The 17,945-nt window shown below is 41.5% G+C and overlaps 1 protein-coding gene across 1 annotated transcript in view; it reads left to right on the top strand.

Moving 5' to 3' along the window:
- The window catches only part of agap3 (ArfGAP with GTPase domain, ankyrin repeat and PH domain 3), a gene marked incomplete at its 5' end in the record, with an annotated part of 106,508 nt that overhangs the window by 41,691 nt on the left and 46,872 nt on the right, over positions 1 to 17,945 (top strand). The window contains one exon of the mRNA XM_079530317.1: positions 13,551 to 13,706. Within this exon, the coding sequence (XP_079386443.1) occupies positions 13,551 to 13,706 (156 nt within the window). The remainder of the gene's footprint in view (positions 1 to 13,550; positions 13,707 to 17,945) is intronic.

The raw sequence follows: 17,945 nt of genomic DNA, 5'->3' as shown, positions 1-17,945 counted from the left end.
CACTTCTGTTCTGTATTAACTCAACGTGTCCGAAATGTGACACGAACGGATGAAGTGCAATGCATTAATTGAGCATTTATAGTTTAGAAACATCATCGATCATGTATTGTAGACCAACAAGACCTGTGTTTTTGTGTTTTTTTTTAACAGAAATGTCCCATCTCCCGTGGTGCTAATGGCTTATATCTGGACGTGTAAATGGCTGTGTTGAGCTGCCTTTGCATGTTGTTGTCTCCGAGTTCTCCGTAAGCATTCGCGAGGCATTCTGCTGAAGGTATCGGGTACGGTCGCCCCTAAACCATCTCGCCCCTCGATTTTTTTTTCCCGCCGACCTCACACCGACCGCTCGGTGCCGTGGTTCTCTCATTGTTTATTTTGTTTTACTGAGAATAAGGTTAGAAATAAGGTGGTTAAGTTTAGGTATAGGGTTAGGTTTAAGCATAGTTTTACTGAGGTTAAGGTTAGGAATAAGGTTAGGTTTAACCGTTTAAGCATCATTTACTTCAGGAATACCAGGCCGCGCAGTTCCGTCGGCTGTAGGCCCGGGGCGAGTTTGGTATTCGTTTGGTATTCCTGCTGAATGGATGTGCATAGGAAGGAAGGGGGGGGGCGGGGGGGCTCAAGCAATAAGGTTCACCAAATATATCCTATATTCTACAACGGTGACAGTGATCAAATGAACACCGTGCTGTCTGTGGTGCTTTGTATGTTTGGCAAATGACCTCATAGAAACATATCTGCATGTTATTTTTTTTCACACGCAAATCATCGAAGACTTTATGGGTTTTTTATGCGTATGCAATTTCTTTACAGAACTATATAGATTTCCATTTGGTTGAGTAGTTAAGTTTACAAAGTTTGAATGCATTTTGGCCATATCTGCATTTAGGGTGCTGTAGACCAGTGGTTCCCAAAGTGGGGTCCAGGGACCCCCAGGGGTCCTTGAGGGAGTTCCAGGGGGTCCCCAGCTAAATGATAGTTTGGAACCAAATGGAAGCTTATGGGTCTGTAGCTCTGAGAGCGTACAAATGGAACCAAATGGACCTAACGGGTCCATTTGTACGCTCTCGGAGTTAAATTAATATTGATTTTACCATATAAATTGGGTGTCCCAGAGATAGAAATGTCATTAAATGGGGGGGGTCCGTAGACTAATGCATGTCAAACTGGGGGTCCTTGAAATGAAGCGGGTTGAGGATCAGTGCTAGAGTCATAAGAATCTTCTCTTAGGGGGTCTCCCTGCATGGCATATATTTTCAAATGGGGGTCCGTGGGCTGATAAGTATCAATTTGGGGGTCCTTGACATGAAAAAGTTCGGGAACGACTGCCGTAGATCCACTGGTGTGGTTTGGGCCATTGAATTCCCCTTTAGCTAAGCCCCGCCCTCTCCCACTTAGACACTCCCACTTGGACCGGGCTCATTCATTCCAATGTAAATACTGGTTCATTTTTGGAAACGGACCTTCAAAATCTCTTCCAAATATGTCACAAGGGCTGCCATATGCACTGGAAAAATATGTGCGTTGCATTTATTTTTTTAATCAATCCATTTTATGCTAAGCTGTGATTGGACCATAGCAGTTTGGGGAGGGGCTTAGCTATAGGTTGAATCACTTGGGTCGACGTGCAACAGGACATATCAGACCGCTGGGACGAACGCTAAAACCATCTCATCCTGTCGCCACCCTTTGGTGTGGTTTTGGGCTTTGGAGGGTGTATCGGAGGTTCCCTGTTAAATGATAGTTAAGAACCAAATGGACCTTTTTTTAAACAGTTCTGTAATATGTGTACACTTTCAGAGTGAAATAAAAGTAAAGTATACTGTATAACAGGGGTTCTCAACCCGTGGGTCGCGACCCCTCGGGGGGTCGCCAAATTATTTTAGGGGGTCCCCAAATTATTTTCAAAAAAAATAATAATAATTGTTTTAAAAAAAAAATGTCACGGTTTTTCAAAAATAGCAGACCTACAAGCTCGTAGCGCGCCACTCGGTGGCGCGCTATGAGCTTGTAGATCTGCTATTTTTAAATAGCTAAATTATAACAATGCTTAAAACACCAAAAGGGGTTCCCGCCCAAAATGGTTTAAGGTTATTGTAGCAGTCAATTTATATTGGGGGTCGGGAGGGGGCGGGGCGGGGGTCCCGAGACATTGCCAAAGCATTTCCGGGGGTCCCCGGCCAAAAACGTTGAGAACCCCTGCTGTATAACATTAATGTTTTGATGCAGTCAGGCTGTGTAGGACTAAAGTATATAACCTTAATGTTTTGATGCAGTCAGGCTGTGTAGGACTAGACTAAAGTATATAACATTAATGTTTTGATGCAGTCAGGCTGTGTAGGACTAGACTAAAGTATATAACATTAATGTTTTGATGCAGTCAGGCTGTGTAGGACTAGACTAAAGTATATAACATTAATGTTTTGATGCAGTCAGGCTGTGTAGGACTAGACTAAAGTATATAACATTAATGTTTTGATGCAGTCAGGCTGTGTAGGACTAGACTAAAGTATATAACATTAATGTTTTGATGCAGTCAGGCTGTGTAGGACTAGACTAAAGTATATAACATTAATGTTTTGATGCAGTCAGGCTGTGTAGGACTAGAGTATATAACATTAATGTTTTGATGCAGTCAGGCTGTGTAGGACTAGAGTATATAACATTAATGTTTTGATGCAGTCAGGCTGTGTAAGACTAAAGTATATAACATTAATGTTTTGATGCAGTCAGGCTGTGTAGGACTAGACTAAAGTATATAACATTAATGTTTTGATGCAGTCAGCCTGTGTAGGACTAGACTAAAGTATATAACATTAATGTTTTGATGCAGTCAGGCTGTGTAGGACTAAAGTATATAACATTAATGTTTTGATGCAGTCAGGCTGTGTAGGACTAGACTAAAGTATATAACATTAATGTTTTGATGCAGTCAGCCTGTGTAGGACTAGACTAAAGTATATAACATTAATGTTTTGATGCAGTCAGGCTGTGTAGGACTAGACTAAAGTATATAACATTAATGTTTTGATGCAGTCAGGCTGTGTAGGACTAGACTAAAGTATATAACATTAATGTTTTGATGCAGTCAGGCTGTGTAGGACTAGACTAAAGTATATAACATTAATGTTTTGATGCAGTCAGGCTGTGTAAGACTAAAGTATATAACATTAATGTTTTGATGCAGTCAGGCTGTGTAGGACTAGACTAAAGTATATAACATTAATGTTTTGATGCAGTCAGGCTGTATAGGACTAGACTAAAGTATATAACATTAATGTTTTGATGCAGTCAGGCTGTGTAGGACTAGACTAAAGTATATAACATTAATGTTTTGATGCAGTCAGGCTGTGTAGGACTAGACTAAAGTATATAACATTAATGTTTTGATGCAGTCAGGCTGTGTAGGACTAGAGTATATAACATTAATGTTTTGATGCAGTCAGCCTGTGTAGGACTAGACTAAAGTATATAACATTAATGTTTTGATGCAGTCAGGCTGTGTAGGACTAGAGTATATAACATTAATGTTTTGATGCAGTCAGGCTGTGTAGGACTAAAGTATATAACATTAATGTTTTGATGCAGTCAGGCTGTGTAGGACTAAAGTATATAACATTAATGTTTTGATGCAGTCAGGCTGTGTAGGACTAGAGTATATAACATTAATGTTTTGATGCAGTCAGGCTGTGTAGGACTAAAGTATATAACATTAATGTTTTGATGCAGTCAGGCTGTGTAGGACTAAAGTATATAACATTAATGTTTTGATGCAGTCAGGCTGTGTAGGACTAGAGTATATAACATTAATGTTTTGATGCAGTCAGGCTGTGTAGGACTAAAGTATATAACATTAATGTTTTGATGCAGTCAGGCTGTGTAGGACTAAAGTATATAACATTAATGTTTTGATGCAGTCAGGCTGTGTAGGACTAAAGTATATAACATTAATGTTTTGATGCAGTCAGGCTGTGTAGGACTAAAGTATATAACATTAATGTTTTGATGCAGTCAGCCTGTGTAGGACTAAAGTATATAACATTAATGTTTTGATGCAGTCAGGCTGTGTAGGACTAAAGTATATAACATTAATGTTTTGATGCAGTCAGGCTGTGTAGGACTAAAGTATATAACATTAATGTTTTGATGCAGTCAGCCTGTGTAGGACTAAAGTATATAATATTAATGTTTTGATGCAGTCAGGCTGTGTAGGACTAGACTAAAGTATATAACATTAATGTTTTGATGCAGTCAGGCTGTGTAGGACTAAAGTATATAACATTAATGTTTTGATGCAGTCAGGCTGTGTAGGACTAAAGTATATAACATTAATGTTTTGATGCAGTCAGGCTGTGTAGGACTATAGACCAGGGGTGCCCACACATTTATGACGTGAGATCTACTTTCAAAATGACCAGATCAACAGGATCTACCCACTGAAAAAATAAGTGTACCATTGCTGAAAATAGTTTAAATATATAATGTACCTGGGGGGGCTTTGGAATAGGATTTTGAAATAGAATTATGACAGGCAGTTTCGGCTGTCAAAATATGTGTCGTCCCTCCCGTATTTAACTTAAACGCCCAATGCATTCTCAATGGCAATAGCACAAACTTTGGCATGATACTAGTCCTACATACTTACACTACAGAAACCCCATTCAAACCTATTTAGGTTCATCTTACGGTGGACATGTTTTCCTGAAAAGAAATCTTTGAAATGTTTCATAGTTTTAGAAATATAGTGCTTTCAAATTTGAGAAATGTATAATGGGGCTCAATGGCAGCTCTATGGCACGTTCACCTAGAAACTCCATTCACACATTTTATAATTCAGCTTACTGTGGAGACACATGCTGGAACTTTTTACTTTGAAATGATTTGTAGTTTCGGAGTTATTTAACTTAAACGCCCAATGCATTCTCAATGGCAATATCACAAACTTTGGCATGCTGCTAATCCTAGACTAAAGTATTAATGTTTTGATGCAGTCAGCCTGTGTAGGACTAGGACTAGACTAAAGTATATAACATTAATGTTTTGATTCAGTCAGCCTGTGTAGGACTAGACTAAAGTATATAACATTAATGTTTTGATGCAGTCAGCCTGTGTAAGACTAAAGTATATAACATTAATGTTTTGATGCAGTCAGTCTGTGTAGGACTAAACTAAAGTATATAACATTAATGTTTTGATGCAGTCAGCCTGTGTAGGACTAGACTAAAGTATATAAGATTAATGTTTTGATGCAGTCAGCCTGTGTAGGACTAGACTAAAGTATATAAGATTAATGTTTTGATGCAGTCAGCCTGTGTAAGACTAAAGTATATAACATTAATGTTTTGATGCAGTCAGTCTGTGTAGGACTAAACTAAAGTATATAACATTAATGTTTTGATGCAGTCAGGCTGTGTAGGACTAGACTAAAGTATTTAACATTAATGTTTTGATGCAGTCAGGCTGTGTAGGACTAAAGTATATAACATTAATGTTTTGATGCAGTCAGGCTGTGTAGGACTAGAGTATATAACATTAATGTTTTGATGCAGTCAGGCTGTGTAGGACTAGAGTATATAACATTAATGTTTTGATGCAGTCAGGCTGTGTAGGACTAGAGTATATAACATTAATGTTTTGATGCAGTCAGCCTGTGTAAGACTAAAGTATATAACATTAATGTTTTGATGCAGTCAGGCTGTGTAGGACTAAAGTATATAACATTAATGTTTTGATGCAGTCAGGCTGTGTAGGACTAAAGTATATAACATTAATGTTTTGATGCAGTCAGCCTGTGTAAGACTAAAGTATATAACATTAATGTTTTGATGCAGTCAGCCTGTGTAAGACTAAAGTATATAACATTAATGTTTTGATGCAGTCAGGCTGTGTAGGACTAAAGTATATAACATTAATGTTTTGATGCAGTCAGGCTGTGTAGGACTAGACTAAAGTATATAACATTAATGTTTTGATGCAGTCAGGCTGTGTAGGACTAAAGTATATAACATTAATGTTTTGATGCAGTCAGGCTGTGTAGGACTATAGACCAGGGGTGCCCACACATTTATGACGTGAGATCTACTTTCAAAATGACCAGCTCAACAAGATCTACCCACTGAAAAAATAAGTGTACCATTGCTGAAAATAGTTTAAATATATAATGTACCTGGGGGGGCTTTGGAATAGGATTTTGAAATAGAATTATGACAGGCAGTTTCTGCTGTCAAAATATGTCCCCCCCCCCCCCCCCCCCCCCCCCCCCCGTATTTAACTTAAACGCCCAATGCATTCTCAATGGCAATATCACAAACTTTGGCATGCTGCTAATCCTAGACTAAAGTATTAATGTTTTGATGCAGTCAGCCTGTGTAGGACTAGACTAAAGTATATAACATTAATGTTTTGATGCAGTCAGCCTGTGTAAGACTAAAGTATATCACATTAATGTTTTGATGCAGTCTGTCTGTGTAGGACTAAACTAAAGTATATAACATTAATGTTTTGATGCAGTCAGCCTGTGTAGGACTAGACTAAAGTATTTAACATTAATGTTTTGATGCAGTCAGCCTGTGTAGGACTAGACTAAAGTATTTAACATTAATGTTTTGATGCAGTCAGCCTGTGTAGGACTAGACTAAAGTATATAACATTAATGTTTTGATGCAGTCAGCCTGTGTAGGACTAGACTAAAGTATATAACATGAATGTTTTGATGTAGTCAGCCTTTGTAGGACTAGACTAGATTGAGTCTATGACGTTCATGATTTGGTGCAGTCAATCTAGAGAGCATAGAGTTCTATATAAACTAGAGGGCGGACTGCCCCGCCCCCGCTATTCATTTCAATGGAAGTTGCTCAGAGGCCTTTACTTTGAAGGACCCTGAACTTGAACTTGTTCCACTTCTGCATTTTCTCAGCGATTTGCTCGTGCTAACGAGCGCTCCGTGTTAAACCCCAGCTGCGCAGGGTTTTAACGAGATTCCCACTGTCACCTACCTGCTATCTAGCGAAACAAACCACAGCCAAGGGAACGGGCTTGGAGGAATCAGCAGGGAAAGCGTGCTACATGCATGGGCAAATAAAATGCCCGCATGCAGTTCCAGCTTTGGCCATTAGAGTGACCAGGCCGCTCTGGGGGGGGGGCTTGGTCTAAATCGAATCCTAGACAAAGAATATCTTTGTTCGAGACTTGTTTGCATTAGGAACACGCTCGGACGATATCTAGCTGTTTTGCGAGATCTAATGACAAAGTGTCATGTAGGGTGACCGCGCCAAGCCTGGCTAATAAGCCAGACCGAATCAGCCGTTGGCAAAAAAAAATTGCCTGCCGGCGGATTACGGTCTGGAGAGGCTCAATTGTACGCCCATTTCCTACACCAGAGAACTGGTGTGGCCAATCGGGACACGGTATGCAATATGGGCGGGCTTTGGTACAGTGACGTTCAATGCTTGAGACAGTAGCTCTGACCAATTGCGTCAAAGAGAAAATGTTTGAACCCGCCCCCCGGGAAACAAGATCCATACACGGCATCTCCAGACTCAGGGGTAGAGCGGCGGTGGCTCAGGGGTAGAGTGCCTGGATGGTAACCGTAAGGTTGCCAGTTCGAACCCGGGCTCCCGCAGAGTTACTGTCGAAGTGTCCTTGAGCAAGACACTGAACCCCTAATTGCTCCCGATGTGCTAGTTGGTGCCTTGCATGGTTTCCGCTGCCATCGGTGTATGTATGTGTGTGTGAATGGGTGAATGTAATGCACAATCTCTGTAAAGTGCCTTGGATAAAGGCGCTATATAAATGCACCATTTATTTATTTTATTTATCAAATACCACACGACAGTGTGATTTGAGTCTGGCTTATTAGCCAGGCTAGACCGCGCCCACTACACCGGAAGTTTACACCATTTCATACCACTGGCGAAGGACATCTGAAAGTGTCGACGCAGAAGTACTGTACCAGCCAAGGAAGTTAGGTCGATGATGTGCAAACCTGTTTACATTCCCCATGCGTGGAAACGCGTCGTGATTGGTTTCAAAAGACAGCTTCCGGGGGACTGTATATGGTTCTCAAACCTTTTCATGTCAAGGACCACCGAAATGATACCCATTAGGCCATTAGAAAATATATGCCAAGGACCCCCCCTAGCCGCAATTTGCAGTGGTGCAAACCACTCCAACAACTGGCTTTGTACCTTTGTACCCGTGTTTGTTCGTACCAAAAAAACGAGCATGGTTGCTATGGTTAGCATGAATTCATGCGGAGAGTACTTATGACACAGATGCTTTCTTGGTTCTAGTGTACAGTAACTATAACAATAAATGTGTAGTTGCACCACTCAGTTCACATGGGTGTGATTTTTTTTTAATAATGGGGTGCATCTAGAGTTGCAATACCCTCCATTGACTCCCCATTCATCCAATTCGCTTTTGTGATCTGCTTGTATTAAACGACGTTAAACTCACCAACATTGCAGCTTGAATTATCCTCTTTCAATCTGCCAAGCGTTTGTTTCATAAAAATCCACCGTTGACATGTTATGAGCTACTTTCTGTCAAGAAATTATCTGCAGGTGATTCTTTTTCTAAGTGTTGGAGTTTGGAAGCACTCACTGAACGGCCCCTGCGTACCACCGGTTTTGCATTTGCACATAATGCAGGAGGCAGCAGCGACCCGCTAATAAAAACGAGTGCTTCCAAACTCCAACACTTAGAAAAAGAATCACCTGCAGAGAATTTCTTGACAGAAAGTAGCTCATAACTGTAATGTCTACGGTGGATTTTTATGAAACAAACGCTTGGCAGATTGAAAGAGGATACCGGTAATTCAAGCTTGGCCTAGAGCTGCAATGTTGGTGAGTTTAACGTTGTTTAATACAAGCAGATCGCAAAAGCAAATTGGATGAATGGGGAGTCAATGGAGTTTACTCTAAATGATCTAGATTACTCTAGATTCATCCCATTATAAAAAAAAATCTAGAGTTGCAAATTGTGGCCCCCATAACAGAAGATCTTTACGGCTCTAGCAGTGATTTTCAACCATTTTCATTTCAAGAGCCCCTGGTTTGACCTGAATTAGGCTACGGTCCCCTATTTAATGGCATTTCTATCTCTGCATGGGACCCCCGATGTATATTGTAAAATCAAAGTTAATTTAACTCTGAGAGTGTACAAACCCTAACGGGTCCATTTGGTTCCATTTCCTACACTCTCTGAGTTACAGACCCATAAGGGTCCATTTGGTTCCCAACTATCATTTAGCTGGGGACCCCCTGGAACTCCCTCAAGGACCCCTGGGGGTCCCCGGACCCCCACTTTGAGAACCACTGTTGTATGTACAACAGAAGTCTCATCCTGTAGACACTTTCTGTCCTAGTTCTTTAGCGGGCTTTTCTCCTGCATGGAGAGATGAGAAAGGGCTGGGGTGCGCTGCAGTCAGTCCGGATGGGGTTAGCTAGCACAATGCTCTTCTAATGCCACCAGCTGATTATTTCTCCACTGTAATTACATTATCCTCCCCTTTATGCAGGAGTGGTCTCTGGGGGCTAATGGATACAGCCATGTTTAATTCATTGATATCCAGCATCCAATTTGACAATTAGACACGATTGTTGAATTTTAAATATCAGCCCAAGTTGCCTTTTTACTTGTCTAGTAACCCCCACCCCACCATTGAGACAACGTGTAATGTTCAATCAAGTGTTGTATCTCTACGTTTGATAGTATGCAAAGATACATTGCGTGTATGATGATCATTTTCAACTTTTTCCGTAAATGAATAATTATAATTTGTCCCATTCTTTTTATATATATCTACAAGCCTCAGAACATGTCCTTTAACTTAACCCTTACCTTAACCCTAACTTTCTCTATTTTTTTTATTTTTTTAAATAGGGCTTAAGTAGCTAATGGGATGGATGGATAGATAGATAGATAGATACTTTATTTGTCCTTTCGGAAATGTGTTTTGTGCACAGCAGTCATCAGGATACAGAAAACATATACAAACAAACAAACAGATCACACAGTACATTGACAATAAAGAAACAATGCCAACAGAAAGCCACCAATCATAGACCCAAGAGGCATCACATCATTACTGGATGTACACACAATGGAGTGTTTAACATTACATTTTTAACATTATATGGTACCATATGTGAAACGTTCACATCTTGCTGCTGGTCTTGTGTTAACCCTTTTTGGGCGGGAACCCCTTTTGGTGTTTTAAACATTGTTATAATTTAGCTATTGAAAAATAGCAGATCTACAAGCTCATAGCGCGCCACCGAGTGGCGCGCTACGAACTTGTAGGTCTGCTATTTTTTGAAAAATCGTTAAAATGTGCCTCAAATCTTTCAGAAAATTGTCATGATTTAGAAAACTTTTATTTTTTTAATTTCGACGTCAGGCCTGAATGGGTTAATGTGCGCCTATTGCATTACAAAAAAAAAAGAAAAATAATTTTGTGAAAAGACATTCATTCAATTCATTAGTCAATAAATATATATATATATATACATTTTCCCTTTTCTCCCGATCATTCAGCTATCACGTATTGAAAAGCCAAGTTTCTCAGTTCCTCGTTGATACCCCCCCTGCCCTCCTCTCTGATTTGAACATGCTAATTTAGTCTGTTCTCCCCCAGCATGATGCCCCCGCTCTCGCTCTCCTCCTCGCTGTGTTCTCGCTCCCTCCCCTCTGGGACTCGAAGATTAACCCATTTGGGACGGGAACGCAGCCTGTGTCGCTTCAGCGTTTTAACCACTTTAACCATTATTTATTTGAACACTTTAAGCCGTTGAAAAATTGCAGATCGGCAAGCTTGTCGATCTGCAATTTTAGAAAAATGTGCCGCAAATCTGTGAATGTATTCTTTCACGGTTTAGTTTAGTTTTAGTTTAGTTTATTTGCACATAATAACAAAAATATGGTAAAATAAAAGAAATACAGAAATTAAAAAAATACTTCAATAAGAAACAAGACTAGTTACATACAAAAAAGGTTTTTTTTGGTGAACGTTTTTAACTCGTATCTTTGCTTCTGGGGTGGAGGGGGCAATCACATATAATGTTTGGGGTCCTCGACATGACATAGTTTGAGAATCACTGACATAAAAACGTAGGTTTTTTTTTCAGAAAACCGCCGTGATTTCAGAAGACATTTTGTAGACTCTGGCCTCGGTCCTGAATGGCTTAATATTCCCGGGCCCAACAAGATAATTACTGATACTAATTAGACATGATTATGTGAATTTGATACACTTATTACTCTGGATAATGAGTAGGACGTATTATCCTAACAAGAGCCCGTGCCGCTCAGTTTACTTTACACATGACACATTATAGTTCCTGTTTAGTGTCACCTCAGACACCAACCCACGCTGATAATAATGACACATTATAGTTCCTGTTTAGTGTCACCTCAGACGCCAAACCCACGCTGATAATAATTATCAACTCAAAGGCCCCGATATGTGAAGGCAAAAGTTATCAAAATCTGATGTTTAATGTTAAATTCTTTGGGCGTTGTTTTAAACTTTAGGTGTCAACTTATTTTGTTTAGTTATTTTATATATATATATATATATATATATATATATATATATATATATATATATATATATATACACCCGTTTTGTGCCGAATATAAGACGACTCTGATTATAAGACGACCCTCATTTTTCAAAGCTCGTCATTTGTGGAAAAAGAACATTGAATGTCAAATAGTCCTAGTAGTCAGCCGTTTTTCAAGATATTTCCATTGGGGAAAAAAAACGTAGTCTTATAAGTTATATTCACAATCGGGTATATACTACAGCTATATTTACACTTTTAAAGTCAACTATCATTTATGTATAGCATAGTTTAATATCTTACATTCAATGTGCTTTCAGTAGTTTGGGAATATATGTGGGAAGTATGTTCCCCTTGTTTAATTTCTATCAATATTGTATTGACTTCATTGTATTTTATGGCATGGAAAAAAAACTTTAAACTTTACTATGAACCTCGATGTGTAATCTGTGATTGCAATTGCACACCGATGGGAAGGGCACCAGTGACTCTTCAGAGTAGTTAGAGATCTGCTTTAAGCTTGATTTGTGAATCCGTGTCGCAGTCAGAAAACAGCAGATCTACAAGCCCACAGCACGTCGCTCCGCACCGCGGTGTGGGGTTTGTAGCTCTGCTAGTTTCACGCGACACGTCACACGACCGCGTACACATGAGGCATCGGAGCGTTGGAGTGGCGGAGAACAGGAGGGAAAGGACCCCACACGGCGCGACGCCTAGCCCATGAATTAGTAAAGAGAGCCGGGGCGTCCGCGGCTCTGCCTGATTGGAAGTTGGGGAGAGAACGCCTGCCGACGCCAGAGGAGATGGATGTGGCAGTCAGAGGGATGAGGCACGATAATTAGCGTACAGAGTGTATCTTGTTAATTAACCCATTCAGGCCTGACGTCGAAATTTAAAAAAAAAAGTTTTCTAAATCATGACAATTTTCGGAAAGTTCTGAGGCACATTTAACGATTTTTCAAAAATAGCAGACCTACAAGTTCATAGCGCGCCACTCGGTGGCGCGCTATGAGCTTGTAGATCTGCTATTTTTCAATAGCTAAATTATAACAATGTTTAAAACACCAAAAGGGGTTCCCGCCCCAAAATGGGTTAATGGTTAATGTGGTTAAACGCTAACGTGACATGGATGCGTTCCAGGTCTCAATGGATTAAGGGCTAATTAGAGGCAGAGGCGGAGGGAGAGAGAGAGGGGCTGTGTGTGTGCGCGCGCGTGTGAGTGCGTGGGGGTTGTGTTGTGATGGTGCTAGTGCTGAAATCATGCAACGAGAAAGACGACGTGCACAAATAAGGTGGCGGTGACATTGTATTTGCTACACTGGCTGGAGTCAATACTATCATTGACGTGTCATCACCATCAACCACATTTTTGTCAACCGGTTCATCAGCCATAACACAGTAGTTAACTATGAAACTTTGCGTTTTTTGACACCTATAACCCTCAATCCCCGTCACTCTCCCCGTCACTACACCAATCCCCATATAAGGGGAATGTCCCCATATATGGTCACGCATTGTGATATCAGGTGTCGCGAGACATGGCCAAAGCATTTCCGGAGGCCCCCCAGCCAAAAACGTTGAGAAGCCCTGGCCTAGGTTAGAAGTGAACCCGCTGCAGTGGTGTCCGATTAGAACTTATCCAGGATGACTTAAACGCACCCTGTGCACTCAATACACGCTCCATATATGGCCAGTGCGCGCGACCGCCCTCCGGCGTCTTACTGGTGGGGGAACGTTAGCCAAAAATAGGCGTAGATCGCCTATTTTTGTCGGAAGAGATATGGTGTGGACCGAGACGAGTGCCGCGCTACGAGCTTGTAGGTCTGCTATTTTTGAAAAATCGTGAAAATGTGGCCCAAATGTTTGAATATATTCTTTCAGAGTGTTCGTTTTCCTGAAAACTGTCAGGATTTAGAAGGCATTTGTAGAATCATTCCTAGGTCAAAATGGGTTTTAACCGAGACGTTTGTTTTATTCTCGCAGGCGCTCCTCACTCCAACAGCAGCACGTCTCTGCAGTCGGGCGCGTCTGTGTTCGCCGGCGGTAAGGACGGCATGCACCAGCGGTCCTTCTCCGTGTCCAGCGCTGACCAGTGGAACGAAGCCGTCGTCAGCACCGCCAGCACGAGCAGCGGCGCCGGTAAGACCTCCAGCCGGCATCGCCTTCTACTATGCTCTTAAAAATACACAGAGTACAAAATGGAACCGTCTATTTCGTTAACATTCGTACACTCATAGTGAACAACCAAGGAGTTTACATTGTAGATTTTCCTCGGCTTTTCTCATTAAAATCCTCTGAGAATTCACCTAAGTCCCGCCCTCTCCCACTTAGACACTCCCACTTGGACACTTTCCAGCCGGGCTCATTCATTCCAATGTAAAAATCATGGATTTTCATTTTACACATTAAATACTGGTTCAGTTTTTGGAACCAGACCTTCGAAATGTCTTCCAAATCCGTCAACAAGGCCTGCCGTATGCACTGAAAAAATATGTGCGTGACGTTTATTTTTTTAAAACGATGTTTTATCTTATAGGAAAACTATTGGTGGAGAGGTTTGTCTAACCCATGTTATGCTTGGCTGTGATTGGACCATAGCAGTTTGGGGAGGGGCTTAGCTATAGGTCAATTGACCCTTTATGGATCCATTTGCGTCCATTTTTACACTCTTGAGTTCAATTAACGTATGTATGTATACTATATATACATATATGGATTGACTATAGTATAGTGGTTTTCAAACAGGGGTCCGGGGACCACCAGTGGTACTTGAGGGGGTTCCAGGTGGTCCCCAGCTAAATGATGGAGTTGTTAACCAAATAGCCCTTATATATCTTTAACTCTTGAGTGTAAAATGTTGAAAATGGTTTCATTCTACGTGCTCAAGAGTAAAGTTATTGTTACACATCTGCATTGCATAATTTAGAAGAAGTCTACACAATTCAACATTGGCCTGTTATCTCTCCTAATGGCACCAACATCAATACAGAATGGAGTTGTGGACAAAATCTTGTCCAACGACAACAAAATATTCGTTAGTTTTGGATCTGAGAGGCTAAATGTCATCAAATGGTGGTCCATCCGTGGCTCAAATACCCAATAAATAATGGGCCTTGGTGTGAAAAGGGTTGAAAACCACTGCTGTATTAGATGCACATATACTGTGTATACTACTAGAATTCCACTGCCTGCGACGTCGGCTGCCAGCTGTATTTTATGTGACAGTAAACACATTGAACCTTGATCTACTAAACGATCACGAGGCCACGAATGAAGTCTCGTCAACAACAACAACAACAACAAAACATAACCGAGGGAGAGACTTCCCAAAAAAAAAAAAAAGAAGATATCTCATCTGTAAACACGGCTGATGGGATTTGACATTTGCGGGGCGTTTATTCTTGGACAAAAGCTCATTTTCCTAATTAGCTGATGGCCTCTTGTGATCGGCGTGCCCTTTTCGCCTCGCTGATCGAGGCGGCGAGGAGGAGGAGGAGGAGGTGGTGGTGGAGGAGGAGGAGGAGGTGGTGGTGGTGGAGGAGGAGGAGGCTGCTCCCAAAGAGAGGAAGGTTACTGTGCGATCCACACACCTCTCTCCACACCACCCACGCTCCGTCACGTTGCGCACCTTGTCAGTACTTGAGTGAAATAAAATAATACATTCACCGTGCATGTCCACCCCCCTCCCTCCCTCTCTCTCTCTCTCTCTCTCTCTCTGACTCTCTCCCTCTCTCTGTCTGTCTGTCTTGTCTTCTCTTTGCTCTCCGACGGAGGAAAATGAATGCTTTTCGGGGGTACCATTCATCACCAGTTATTTCCCCTCTCTTTGTGGTTGGCAGTAAAAAAGCACTTAAATGCACATCAACAGAATAACAGTCATTTCCATGCATGTTTGCACTCTGGTAGTTCTCATTAGCGCGGCGGCGCCTCCCCCCCCCTCCCCACGGGCTCCCAGGGGCCCCGGCAGTTTAACCCATTCAGGCCTGACGTCGAAATTAAAAAAAAAAAAAAGTTTTCTAAATCATGACAATTTTCGGAAAGATTTGAGGCACAAAAAATAGCAGACCTACAAGTTCATAGCGCGCCACTCGGTGGCGCGCTATGAGCTTGTAGATCTGCTATTTTTCAATAGCTAAATTATAACAATGTTTAAAACGCCAAAAGGGGTTCCCGCCCCAAAATGGGTTAATGGTTAATGTGGTTAAACGCTAACGTGACATGGATGCGTTCCAGGTCTCAATGGATTAAAGAGCGCACTTTACGAGCACCGCTGGAGTCCAACCGCGCGGCCCTCGTGGTTCCATGCAGACAAGCCTGTCTCTCATTTGGAACTGCCAAACGATCAATTCTTGCCTGGACGCAGGCACTTCCATCACCCCCTACCCTCGTCTCCCATCAGCCGGCATGCCCAAAAGCAGAATTACTCAGATTCGTGGGGTCCTCAAATAAATGAGCGTGCGTGTGGTGTGTGTGTGTGTGTGTGTGTGTGTGTGTGTGTGTGTGTGTGTGTGTGTGTGTGTGTGTGTGTGTGTGTGTGTGTGTGTGTGTGTGTGTGTGTGTGTGTGTGTGTGTGTGTGTGTGTGTGTGTGTGTGTGTGTGTGTGTGTGTGTGTGTGTGTGTGTGTGTGTGTGTGTTCGTGTGTGCGTGCGCAAGCTTTCTGTGGAGTCTGTTTGTGTCTGTATTTTAACCCATTTTGGGCGGGAACCCCTTTTGGTGTTTCAAGCATTATGTTATACTTTAGCTATTGAAAAATAGCAGATCTACAAGCTCATAGCGCGCCACCGAGTGGCGCGCTATGAACTTGTAGATCTGCTATTTTAGAAAAATCGTAAAAATGCGGCACAAATCTTTGAATAGGTATATATTCTTTCAGAGCGAATGTTTTTTTTTTAATTTCGACGTCAGGCCTAAATCGGTTAATGTCTGTGTGGGTGTGCAAAGCTTCACATACTGGATGTTTGCGAGTGTGTTGCGGGGCGGCCGGTCTGCAGTGGACAAACAACACAAGGTTTCGCTGACACCCTGATCTATGTAAATAAATAAAAAAGGCCCATCATTTCCATGTTTGGTAAACTGAGAAGCCTACACTATTACCATACCTCATTAACCAGCATCCAGTCTTCAGCTAAATCAAATCCACAATTTGCTCCATTATTCTATTCTCCCTTCCAATTATTTCCACGCTACTCTTTATTAAGGTAACCACAAATGAGCTTCGATGAGGCAAATGAGCTGAAAACAATATCGGAGACATTGTGTGAATTTCTGTGAAATGATAGATATGTTATATCCCTTCCCTTGCAAAGGCTCGGGTCTCTCTGTAATCAGTGCATGAACGGACAATTTAAGAGAGTTGTCCACGTCTGGCGGTGCGTTTCACCTCGGAGAAAGTTATGATGTCCATTATTTGATGCCTTCTTACGAATCCAGAATGTGAATTAACCCATTTAGACCTGCCTTCCTGACAGTTTTCTGAAAAAACCCATGTTTCTATGTCAGTGGTTCTCAAACGTTTTCATGTCAAGGACCCCCAAAAATATATGTAATTGGCCGCCGACCCCCATCTGAAAATATGTAGTTCCAGGGGACCACCCCCAGAAGCAAAGATTTCAGTTAAAAACGTTCGCTCTGAAAGAATATATATTCAAAGATTTGCGCCGGATTTTGACGATTTTTCAAAAATAGCAGACCTACAAGCTCGTAGCGCGGCACTCGGTGCCGCGCTATGAGCTTGTAGATCTGCTATTTTTCAATAGCTAAAGTATAACATAATGCTTAAAACACTGAAAGGGGTTCCCGTCCAGAATGAATTAAAGTGGGAGAATATACTTGTCTAGATAAGAGTGAAGTGTGACTTGGGTTTCAGATTGAAATGTGACCTCTTATCTTTTGTCCCTAATGGGGCTTCAATAATCAATAGAGGGTGTTCCACGGTGAAGGGTGCTCATGTTTTGCCATTTGAATTGACTTCAACCATGCCCAATCACTCCATTATCCTTGGTGAAGGTTGCAGGTTAACATAAAATGTGATTTCATGATGCAAAAACAGTAGATTGATGATTCACTCAGGCACGAATGCATCTTAGCCAGGTAACCATTTCCATATTATTTAAAGAATGTCCTCATTTGTAAACCCATTGTGTAAAGGCAGAAGCAGAGGTATAGTAACATCTCTTGAATATTGAGCGCCGTTTTTTGATTAAATCCCAGCCCATTTTGTCTATTGCTCGCCATGCATAAAGACACCCATCTTTAATCTGGAGGTGCGCAAGGTGCTTGTTTAGAGGCTACAGAGCCCATACTGTCCTTGGCACATCTCACTCTCTGCAGCTGAATTAACCCATTCTGGGCGGGAACCCCTTTTGGTGTTTTCAAGCA

Source organism: Electrona antarctica (genome assembly GCF_951216825.1).
Source record: "Electrona antarctica genome assembly, chromosome: 19".
Classification (NCBI taxonomy): domain Eukaryota; kingdom Metazoa; phylum Chordata; class Actinopteri; order Myctophiformes; family Myctophidae; genus Electrona; species Electrona antarctica.
Note: the sequence above shows the minus strand (reverse complement) of the source record. Positions and strands in the feature narration are given on the sequence as shown.